General features: G+C 37.2%; 1 protein-coding gene across 1 annotated transcript in view; it reads left to right on the forward strand.

Annotated features, from left to right (window-relative positions):
• The first annotated feature begins 1,526 nt into the window (after positions 1 to 1,526).
• Positions 1,527 to 12,841, forward strand: part of CD276 (CD276 molecule) — an 842,378-nt gene continuing 831,063 nt past the window's right edge. Inside the window, exon 1 of the mRNA XM_044076361.1 lies at positions 1,527 to 1,677. Within this exon, the coding sequence (XP_043932296.1) occupies positions 1,611 to 1,677 (67 nt within the window). The 5' untranslated portion in view covers positions 1,527 to 1,610. The remainder of the gene's footprint in view (positions 1,678 to 12,841) is intronic.

A 12,841-nucleotide genomic window follows, 5' to 3' on the forward strand; every position in this document is an offset into this window, starting at 1 on the left:
GTTTAGGCCGTAAAGACTGTATCTTACAGTTCCGATTGCAGCCAGAGACAAAATGTATGTGGAAACCATGACTAGGAATCCTACTGTATTTTCCTTAGGGATGAACTAATTGCTACCCTGGAAGGGTGGAAGTTTTTGAAATGGTTTTATAGCTTCTAGATACTGTAACACATCTTAGCAAAGCACTGTGTGTGCATGGTAGCACATATGTGCAAGTTTCTGGCTCAGTTTCTAGTAAAGAGTGTATTGTGGGAACCAGAAGTCAAGTGACCAGATGTATGTGATATCATTCTGTAATCCAGTACTGATATTATGTTTTAATACCAGATGAGGCGGCAGTCTGTTATTGGAACCGACAAGACCACTCACCCACTTCATCTTGCCTTGGTCTAATAAGTAAACTAGGGGACAGTAATTCTTTAGATCAGTCAGGAAAATATAATGAAATTAATTAAGTATTGTTTTTCTGTATCTGTGTGAACCTTTCCATCTGTGTTTTTTTAAATATTTCCTGTGATTGAAACTCTGGTGTTTTTTACAAATAGATATTTAGTATTTGCATGTTGTTATTAAGTATATTTCTACTTTTCATTGTGGCTGGTCTTTTAGATAATATTTTAACCTTTGAGAGTACTTGTATTTATTTGGTGACCCTGTGGCCACTCCTGAAAGCCTTGCTGCATTGGTCAAAAACTTCCATTTGTATTAGTATTAATTTTACTAAGTATAAATGGATACCCTGATAAGAGCCTTAGAATAGCTGGCTTTGGAGTATACTGGTGGCAGTATCTACCTTTTATAGTCTGGGCAGAGGGGGCATAGCTGGCAAATCTGTGCCAGTCTTTCCTAGAGGTGTGTGTGTGAAAATGAAGTCTCCGAATGTGTGTGTTAGCTACTTGGAGCAGGGACACAGAGTACTGGTTTCACAGAGAGGGTGGTGGATGACTTGACTTGTAACACTCTGCTGAGGACTCAACTCTACAGCTGTGTAAGTGGGGAGTCTTATTTGGGGCCTGGAGAGGGAAACTCAGCCCTAGGATGGAGTGTGTTCCTTGTGTGCTCTTAAGGGAAATTGTGTTTGGTGCAGAGAGCTGCATCTTGAAGTAGTATTTATATTTGTTCCAAGTGAACATACATGTCAGTGTTGAGGACTGAGGCTCCTTGATTACTGACCCACAGGAGGGGCATCACACACGGATCTAAAAAAAGTCTTTGTGCACCATTTTTTTTATTTGACTTTTTTTCTTTTCTGATTTGACTGAATTGTCTGCATGGCTATTTTAATAATAATAATAAAGTCCATATTTCTTTGATGCATGAACTAGTAGATGGGTGAAGCCCTAAGTATTTCCCCACTTCTGTGTTTGAGGGTTGATATGTTACTGTGGGTGTATGATGCAGCTGTTTTTCTCCAATTGTTAGTGGGATAATATTACATTATTGAAGCTGCAAGGAAACTTGAAATGTGTAGCATATGTTAAAAAAAATGAATACCCTTGCTAAGTACTGTTTGTCTATCATCTTTCAGGTTAGGTAGCTGGCTGCATCCAGTAACGTAATATCACAGGAACATTTTCATGTTGGGAATTTACTCTCGACACTGAGTTAGAATGCCATCACTAAAGAAATTTGCCTGTGAAGGCCTGTTCTTAAGAATACTGACAGTGTGTCTAACAGGTAAGAATTCTATTGCTATTATTGAAATGCAAAAAAAAAATTTAAAATGAAACAAAAATTTCAGAGAGGTTTAACTATTTGAAACTGTTAACTGGTGTAAAAAAATCATTGAAGACTTTTTTCAGTGATGCTCATTAGTTTGACTGTGTTTGGAACAACCAGCTATGTTCAAAATTATGTAGCTTTGTAGTTTTACTTTATTCTGTTTAGTTGTCATGGACTTCAGTAGAAGTACTGCTGAGACAAAAGAAGCCTGCAATTATACTGTTTTTTGTTGTAAGTTTGCTTTAATGCATCTTTACTGGCCAGTCACCAGTGACTCATAAGAGCTTTTTCATCTAAGTAGCTCCAGTCCCATAGTAGTCTGCCAACCTATGCTACACCCATAAGAGAATGAACTGCTCTGGGTTTGAAGGTACTTGTCTAGTTTATCTTGCACCCACTGCAGATACCCGAACTGGTGCCCCTCCATGTTTAAGTGGAAAAAAACCTCTCTCCAAGGTTGAAAAACAAACCAAAAGCTTCTGTAACTACAGGTGGCAATCTGCTTACTACCCTCTTGCTCACCTCACACTCTGTTAGTGCATCACTGAGGTGTAAAGGCAGTATTGCTGTTCATTGTGAAGCCATGACGATATCAAGGCTTCATAAATGAATGGCGGTACTGCTGTCTCACACCATCAGCACCAGCTAATTGTGCCACGTGACAGTTTGTATCTGGGGCAGCCAGGGCCTAGCCAGTTCCTCTCTTAATACATACCTGCATCAGTCATGGACTTTCTACCTTTGAACCCGACAGCTTCTTCAACCCCCCCCCCCCCCTAATCATAAATGTTTTCATGAAAGACTTCATACACTTCAGTCCCTGAGGGGACTCATTCCCCCCACTTGGGAGTGATTTAACTTTGAAAGCAGCAGAACTGGCAAGCTCAGCTTCTTACCTCTAAATACTGTTTTAATAGCCATTGCTTCAGTCTGAAAGATGGCAGAATTTCTGGCATTGATGTGAAAGCAGTCTTAGAGATGCACTCTAGATCAGTCACACCTTAATGGCTGAGTTACTCTAGCAAGTCTCCTTGAATCATTCCATTCAGTGCCCTCTGTTTACTCTAATTTAAAGAATAATGGGTTCCTGTATATCATGGATGTGCACCAACCACTCATGCTGTAGTTAGACAGTCTAAGATTTTTGCCTCCATTCCAAAGAAACAAGGTAGACCAGTATTCGGGTAGGCTTCTTCCTGAAGTGCACTTGGGTGTTTGAATTACTGCATATTATAACTATCAAAGGAATAGGGCATGGAATTCTCTACAGCTGCTATTGTCACCATCACAGCTTTCATCCAGCCATCTGGGAAAGTGTTGCCAAGACTTCACTTTACGACTTTTTTAAAGCATTACATGATCATTACGTACTGAACAGTCAGATATCTCATTGAGTCTTCTGGAGCACTGGAATATTGCACTCTTATCATCCACTGGTTACTTCTGAGTCTTTTGTAATATCAAATTATATAACAACCCAACAAAATGTTTACAGCTCAAGAGCCAAGTGTTAAAGACATTTAACACCAAACTGCTCATTTTAATAGTGGTAGTATATAAAAGGTTTTGTATAATGAGCATTTTCTGATGTATCTGAGTCTGAAACTCGTCTGCCTGTTATTTTAATGACAGCAATCCACAATACTTTGCCAGGAAACATGTTTTATAAGGAACAGACCAGAAATAGGAGGCAAAATGAGAGACTGTGAGATATGCCCTCTGTACAAAACACACTAACGCACACAGATGTAAACAGTTGCAGCAAACTGTATGTCTCTGCAAACTTCAGATATTTGTTTTTGAGATCAAAAGAATAAGTACATAATGCCCCAGAAATGTATCTCTGCTTACTGCTGTCAAAAAACATCCATTGCAACTGTGTAACTAACTTTCCCCCATTTTTTCAACCTGAAATTGGGAAAGGATTTTAAATTATTGCTCTTGTATATTTAGAAAGCTGCTAGAATAGCAAGCTTTGCATTAACAAGCATTTTTCTGAAGGATATGAAGTATGAAAGTCATGTCTGTCATATATTTAGCAACTGCAAGGCAGAACACAATTTAATAGGAACAGACTCATACATCTGAACTGTACATATTTTTGCAGAATGTCCAGATTTTGGCCTCAGATTTTTTTGTCTGTTTTTCGGAAAATTGCTGTTTTCTGGCAAATTAGTGGTAAATCATTAAAGATCGAAGTGTGAAAATAATGACAGACATTTGAGTTTCAGACTTCATATCCTTCAGAAAATTCATGCTAATGCAAAACCTGTTATTCCATCAACTGTCTGAGTTTGTAAGGACAATATTTATATTTTTGGGCTTTTGTTCCACTTTTATTCATGGCTTTGTCCAAGTTTCTTGCTGTAAGAAGTTGAGAGGTATGGACCAAATGCCTCAATTCTTCTCCTATCCTCAGTTCTGTACAAAGCCAAAAAAATAATAATTGGAAGACGAATATTAAATTAAGTGACCCAAATGCAGCTGCATAACTAGCTCAGTCACACAGCAGGCAAAATGAGTGTCGAAGGAATCAAACCTCATATTCTTAACTAAAAGAAGCAGTCCAGGGACTGCTCCAAGTTATGATCCTCGTTGGTAATTGCCAGACAGCTCAAACCGACATAAAGGTTGATAGAATAACACATTTTGCATTATGCATTTTCTGAACATTAATATGAAACTCTGACTGGCATTATTGACTCACAGTAATCCTTGGCAATTTACCTTTTTAAAGAAAAATTCATCACAGAATAAAAATAGGCAAAATTGGGGACATTCTGCAAAACAGGGACATTGAGCGGTAAGGCCATGCTGTCTGCCCAAGCATGAACGTGCACATATACTTAATTAGTTGCCTGCCCTCTACAGATAAATCCTGCAATGTTGTCAGCACTGAGCAGCATCTGCTTTTCTGAAAAGACTGCACTAGTTTTGCACTGCAGGCTTGGTCATTACTGGTCAGTGTTCGACCCTGACAAACTCCAGAAAACCTCTTTCATTCGCTTTGTAATAGAGACAATGAAAGAAGAAGCAATCAAACATGCCAAATTGGAGCAGTGTAGCAGGCATAAATTTAATGTTTAAAATATGTACAAATGCTGTTAGTAACATTTTTGTTCATCCCGCTGTGTGTGAGCTGTCATGCAAGGCAAAGCACTTCTGTCTACATTGCTTTACTTTTACATAAAATTAGATTATGATAGTATGAACATTAGTATGTGAACAACACTTAATAGCTTTCTGTGTAGTAACCAAAGATAAAGTATCATTCAGCTGTGCCACCCATAATAAAGGCTTTAAGATGAAGTCTTTCAGTAAGTTGTGTGTCATTCAGCTGATCCTAAAGAAACTTCTGGTGGTATTGTTAGGGTTTAATTAGGAATTGCTTTACGTCAGCTGTACTGAACAGCATGTAAACAGTCATGGTGTACTCTTTCACAGGTCTGAGCTTGGTCATCTTACTGCTTCATAATCTCTCCCATTAATCTAGGAATTTATTGTATCATTCAAATACGATGATTATTGCACCAACAGCTCACACCTCCCTTTTCCTCTCTTATGCGCAGTTCTCTATATGGATTTACTTGTTCCTGTCTTTTTACTTTTGGGGGGCAGGCTGCATTGTCATAACCAGGAATGTATAGATTATTGTAATTGAAGTTTGCCAACCATCTGAAGGGGATTTGATATGTTTATGTGTTTCGTTGTCCTTTTTCTTGTTTTCTATTTTTATTTTTTCCAAAGCCCCACTCAGGCTCACTTACTGGCTATTCCCTGTTGCAAAAAACTGAATGTGGCACAAGCTACACTCTACTTTACAGGCTAGTTTCTGGGGATCTTTGTGAGGATTGGTGGTCACACTCCTGGTCTGTTAGTCAGAGCAGATGATGAGTAGCTATCTGTGGCTAAATCTCATTTGTCTCAGAATAGTACTGCAGAACTGATCCTACTACCCAAGCATTTGTGTTCATACTCTCATACAACAGGATTTTCTCTTCTACACTCACTCTTGTTGCTTAATGAACAATGTTAAGATGTTCAGCGGTTAACCCATGTACTGACACCGCCTTTAAAGGTTGTACTCTTGTGTGTCTCAGTGTAACTGTTTCTTGCACCCGTATTCAAGATTTACCTCTTTCATAATTGTATAGTCCTATGATAACCTTAGACTTAGAAGATCTGACTTTAGTCCACAGGGATTTTAAAGCCTTTTCTCACCCCAGTGGCAGATGGCGTGCAACTTTATCCTCTCCTTCTGTTACTCTTAACTACTATTCTTACTCTTAACTTTAACTTGTCAGACTTTGCTCACTATCTTTTACCCCTAAAGCAATGAGAGTAACAGTAGTAACTACCAGGCCAATGCTTAGCTCTCCAGCTGTTAACCCCCTAAACCTGAAAAAGTAACTATTAAAAAAGAGAGGAAAAAGAAAGAGTTCCAACGAAGTGAAAAGTGAGAAATGTAGTTATGTTAATATAATTTGGACACCAGTGCAGTAACTGTTTGAATGTTAGTAAAATAGCAAAGCATGTTGATAATGTGGTGAAGGATCAGGTAATAGAACAAGCATAAGGTGCACCTTTTGAAGAGGAAGTGTTTAAAGCTTTTCCAGAGTAATGTAAAGAAGGAATTTTCTGTAAGAGAGGTGGGAAAGAATTCCCAGATTTGTGGGCCAAGGATAAAGAAACTGTAGCCTGTACAGCAAAGTTTTTTGTCTAGTTTCTGGGGAATGGTCATGCTGGGGGACAGTGACTTCAAGATGTTCTTTGTGTTTCACTGTTGCAGTCATCACCTGTGGGTTATCCCTGCTGTGGTACCCCTTGGCAGGCCCGAATAGCAGAGTCAATGTTTTTCTGTGCCAGCTGCTGTCTCCTGTAATCAGACGTCAGGTCGTCAGTGCTATAAACCAACCAGCACATAAAGAATTGCGAAAATCTTTATTCCATCATAGTTCCATCAAACCATATGAGTAATGGTAATAACCATTACTCAAACAAACCGGTTTCGGCTAATATAAGCCTTTATCAATGCACAAAAATGGAAGACCAACAAGAGCTCCACCATTTTGAATGTTATTTATAGTACACCTCTTAAAGGACCATGCCCCACAATTTAAATGTATTACAAATCTAAATAAATTGAACAATATTGATCGAACCAACATCAGTGATAGAGAACCAAGAAAACTTATGTTTGAAAAGACATATTTATCAAAAATATCTGCATCCCAAAAAATGTACTAATAGGGATACATAAAAATTATAAATAATTCCATGTATGTATGTCTTCTAATGTTTACATGTTAAACTGACTAATGATGATCACTTGATTTCACAAGCCTAAATATAGTATAGAGGCCACATCATGCATATAAATATACATTATATCTGTTATATGCAAAAAATTATAAGGCCTGAAAAAATTCACCATTAGTGTAAATAACAAAACCATGTAAATAAACTTGATAATATTATAAATTTTACATTCATGGTTCTCAATATAACTGTTCTGATGTATTTATCCAGGTCTAAAAAGACCCCCCAATTTAGTGATCCATTTGTTTTCCATATCATTAAGTTTTTGATGCCATCCTGCTTTGAAATTTCTGTGTGAAATAATTCTGTCTATTACCACAAATTTAAAAGTGGCAGAAGGATGTTCTAAGGTATGTTTACACAGTGCATTTGTAATACGTCTGTTCCTGATTGCACTCATATGTTCACCTATTCTAAGTTTGACAGACCTAGACGTCTGTCCAATATAAAATGCAGAACAATTACATGTGGCCAAATATATTGCCCAATCCGAGCTACAATTTGCAAATATCCTGATATCAAAAACCTGAGAAGTATTTTTACTAGAAAATTCACTGTTTTTTAACATGTATTTGCAAAAAGAACAATGTCCACATGGAAAACAACCTTTCAGTTTATCACCAAATAAAGTAATTTGTTGTGAAATGTGTGGAGTGTATCTCTTATAATGAGTGAAATAAGAGTTCAGATTCTGACCCCTACGGTAGGAAAATGAACATTGATCAGGCAATATTCTATTCAAAAACTCATGTGACAATAATATGTCCCAATGTTGATTAACAATGTCAATGAAACGATTAGTATTTGCCCCATATGTAGTTACCAACCTCAAAACTGAATGATCCGGTGAAGCAGACTTTGCCATCTTATGGGATTTATATTGCAACAATTCCAAACGTGATAATTTATTAGTTATATTCCTAGATTTAGAAATATTATGTGCATTATAGCCCCGATTGACAAATCTGTTGGATAAATCAACACAAAAATGAGAACAATCTTAAGAGGAAGAGCATATCCTTTTCATCCTCATGAATTGAGATTTAGGAATATTGCAGATGATGTGGTGTGGGTGACAGCTCTCAGCATGTAACAAGGTGTTGTACTGAGGAAATTTTCTATGGACTGACGTGGCTAAGGTATTGTCATCAAGTCTAGTAACCAAGACATCCAAAAACACTATACATGCATGTTCAATAGTAGCTGTAAATTTAATCCCAAAAGAGTTGTCATTAAGATAGATTACAAATTTAGATAGTTCTTCCTTATTACCACGCCACACCATCCAACAACTGTCCAGATATCTCCTCCAAATATCAAGATGTGGTAAAAATGTATTTTGTTGACATATATATATGTAGCCTCATAATAACCCATGAAAAGATCTCATATATGGGCAAATATACCCCCATTGCTGTTCCGTTGATTTGCCAATAAGCTTTGCCATTATAATAAAAAATGTTCTTACATAGCACAAATTCAGTAAGTTTGGTCAAAAAATTATTAAACTCAGTTGAATATAACTTGGTTATAACCAATATGATACGGCTAAAATGCCAAAATCATGGGGGATACTAGTATATAATGAAGCCACGTCTAAAGTACACAACCACCATGAAGATTCCAGCTGTGAGTCTTTAACAATATTCAGGAATTCAGTGTCCTGAATCCGTGACCTAATGTGACTCAACAATGGTTTTAAATATTGTGTGGAAGGCTGATAAAGGTTCTGTTAGAGCCACGGCCTGACACAATCGGCCTACCAGGTGGATTACGTGCATCTTTATGTATTTTAGGTAGCAAATACAAATATTGTGGAATAGGTTCCTCCACCTTCATCTGTTTAGCTACCTGTTCACTAATCACCCCCTGGTTAACTGCTACATCCAAGAACCTATCAATTTCTTCCTTAAACTGTAAAGTAGGATCAATATTTAATTCCTTGTAAAAGCTGGAATCTGATAATTGACGAAAGCTTCATTTATATAGGCCTGATGGTCCATGACCACAATGGCACCTTTATCGGCCATGGTAATAACTAACTCTTGATTGTTTTGAGTTCCAACAAAGCCTGTCTTTCCACTGCAGTAAGATTATTGAATTGTGGTTGATAAACATTGGCAAAATGTAGTTCTTTCATTATACACTCCCTAAAGATCGAAACATGTTTATTCATCGGTGGAATAAATGAGGATTTTCCAAATCTAAAATCAGTTGATCTTTGAGAGGTATCACTGTCTGAAAAAAATATTTTGAGGTTTAATAATCTACAAAAATCATTGATGTCCTGTAATAAATGATGTTCCGAAACAATAGAACTTGGGACAAAATTCAATCCTTTATTAAGAAGTGCTATCTGTGTTGGTGAAAGAACAGTAGAAGAAATATTGTGAACATTATTTTCTATTTCACCATTTGTTGCAACAGATTTTGTAAAGTTGGTGTAGTTAAACCTAGATCTATGTTTTCTGCCCCCCCTCCTGCCCTTTGATCTAAAGGGGGCAATTGTCTTCTTTTGCTGTTGGCACCTGATGCTACTGGGGACACCTGGTAGGGACACCTGGCGTGAAGATACTTCGCCATCAGTAGCCGAAGAAGTTTCCTCTTCAGAAGTGACATCAGATGAAATATTTTGATATCTGAAAGATGACTAGTAATACTAGTCATCTTTCAGATATCCAAAATTTATGTGTGGAGGCAGAACAATTTAATAAGCAAGAGTTCTATTCTCAACATGTTTCGGATTTGGCCAAAGAATTGTCTATTTTAGAAAAACAACTCATGAAACGTAAGATTAATAAATTTCATCGTGATCTCATGGATTACGAGAAAGGGAAACCTTTCATTAGTCAGAAAACAGTAAGATTTAGTGAACACAAGAATACTCATAACGTGAACAAAAAACGGCCTAGGTCAATTCTTAGACATCAAAATATTTCATCTGATGTCACTTCTGAAGAGGAAACTTCTTCGGCTACTGATGGCGAAGTATCTTCACGCCATGTGTCCCCAGCCAAAAGACAGTTGTCTCTTAACTTTAGATCAAAAGGAGGGGGGGCAGAAAACATAGATCTAGGTTTAACTACACCAACTTTACAAAATCTGTTGCAACAAATGGTGAAATAGAAAATAATGTTCACAATATTTCTTCTACTGTTCTTTCACCAACACAGATGGGACAAGCACTTCTTAATAAAGGATTGAATTTTGTCCCAAGTTCTATTGTTTCGGAACATCATTTATTACAGGACATCAATGATTTTTGTAGATTATTAAACCTCAAAATATTTTTTTCAGACAGTGATACCTCTCAAAGATCAACTGATTTTAGATTTGGAAAATCCTCATTTATTCCACCGATGAATAAACATGTTTCGATCTTTAGGGAGTGTATAATGAAAGAACTACATTTTGCCAATGTTTATCAACCACAATTCAATAATCTTACTGCAGTGGAAAGACAGGCTTTGTTGGAACTCAAAAACAATCAAGAGTTAGTTATTACTATGGCCGATAAAGGGGGTGCCATTGTGGTCATGGACCATCAGGCCTATATAAATGAAACTTCGTCAATTATCAGATTCCAGCTTTTACAAGGAATTAAATATTGATCCTACTTTACAGTTTAAGGAAGAAATTGATAGGTTCTTGGATGTAGCAGTTAACCAGGGGGTGATTAGTGAACAGGTAGCTAAACAGATGAAGGTGGAGGAACCTATTCCACAATATTTGTATTTGCTACCTAAAATACATAAAGATGCACGTAATCCACCTGGTAGGCCGATTGTGTCAGGCCGTGGCTCTCTAACAGAACCTTTGTATCAGGCCTTCCTTAATCAATATTTAAAACCATTGTTGAGTCACATTAGTCACGGATTCAGGATACCACTGAATTCCTGAATATTGTTAAAGACTCACAGCTGGAATCTTCATGGTGGTTGTGTACTTTAGACGTGGCTTCATTATATACTAGTATCCCCCATGATTTAGGCATTTTGGCATTATCATATTGGTTGTATAACCAAGTTATATTCAACTGAGTTTAATAATTTTTTGACCAAACTTACTGAATTTGTGCTATGTAATAACATTTTTTATTATAATGGCAAAGCTTATTGGCAAATCAACGGAACAGCAATGGGGGCCTCGTTTGCCTCCATATATGCAGATCTTTCATGGGTTGTTATGAGGCTACATATATATGATGTCAACAAAGACATTTCACCATCTTGATATTTGGAGGAGATATCTGGGCGATTGTTGGATGGTGTGTATGCGTGGTAATAAGGGAAGAACTATCTAAATTGGTGTAATCTATCTTAATGACAACTTTTGGGATTAAATTTACATAGCTACTATTGAACATGCATGTATAGTGTTTTTGGATGTCTTGGCTATTAGACTTGATGACAATACCTTAGCCACGCCAGTCGATATAGAAAATTTCTCAGTACAACACCTTGTTACATGCTGAGAGCTGTCACCCACACCACATCATCCGCTAATATTCCTAAATCTCAATTCATGAGGATGAAAAGGATATGCTCTTCCTCTGAAGATTGTTCTTTACTTTTTGTGTTTATTTATCCAACACATTTTGCATTATGCATTTTCTGAACATTAATATGAAACTCTGACTGGCATTATTGACTCACAGTAATCCTTGGCAATTTACCTTTTTAAAGAAAAATTCATCACAGAATAAAAATAGGCAAAATTGGGGACATTCTGCAAAACAGGGACATTGAGCGGTAAGGCCATGCTGTCTGCCCAAGCATGAACGTGCACATATACTTAATTAGTTGCCTGCCCTCTACAGATAAATCCTGCAATGTTGTCAGCACTGAGCAGCATCTGCTTTTCTGAAAAGACTGCACTAGTTTTGCACTGCAGGCTTGGTCATTACTGGTCAGTGTTCGACCCTGACCAACTCCAGAAAACCTCTTTCATTCGCTTTGTAATAGAGACAATGAAAGAAGAAGCAATCAAACATGCCAAATTGGAGCAGTGTAGCAGGCATAAATTTAATGTTTAAAATATGTACAAATGCTGTTAGTAACATTTTTGTTCATCCCGCTGTGAGCTGTCATGCAAGGCAAAGCACTTCTGTCTACATTGCTTTACTTTTACATAAAATTAGATTATGATAGTATGAACATTAGTATGTGAACAACACTTAATAGCTTTCTGTGTAGTAACCAAAGATAAAGTATCATTCAGCTGTGCCACCCATAATAAAGGCTTTAAGATGAAGTTTTTCAGTAAGTTGTGTGTCATTCAGCTGATCCTAAAGAAACTTCTAGTGGTATTGTTAGGGTTTAATTAGGAGTTGCTTTACGTCAGCTGTACTGAACAGCATGTAAACAGTCATGGTGTACTCTTCCACAGGTCTGAGCTTGGTCATCTTACTGCTTCATAATCTCTCCCATTAATCTAGGAATTTATTGTATCGTTCAAATACGATGATTATTGCACCAACAGCTCACACCTCCCTTTTCCTCTCTTATGCACAGTTCTCTATATGGATTTACTTGTTCCTGTCTTTTTACTTTTGGGGGCAGGCTGCATTGTCATAACCAGGAATGTATAGATTATTGTAATTGAAGTTTGCCAACCATCTGAAGGGGGTTTGATATGTTTGTGTTCCGTTGTCCTTTTTCTTGTTTTCTATTTTTATTTTTTCCAAAGCCCCACTCAGGCTCACTTACTGGCTATTCCCTGTTGCAAAAAACTGAATGTGGCACAAGCTACACTCTACTTTACAGGCTAGTTTCTGGGGATCTTTGTGAGGATTGGTGGT

This window comes from Protopterus annectens, chromosome 7.part0 (genome assembly GCF_019279795.1).
Source record: "Protopterus annectens isolate FY-2018-M chromosome 7.part0, PAN1.0, whole genome shotgun sequence".
Taxonomy (NCBI): Eukaryota; Metazoa; Chordata; order Ceratodontiformes; family Protopteridae; genus Protopterus; species Protopterus annectens.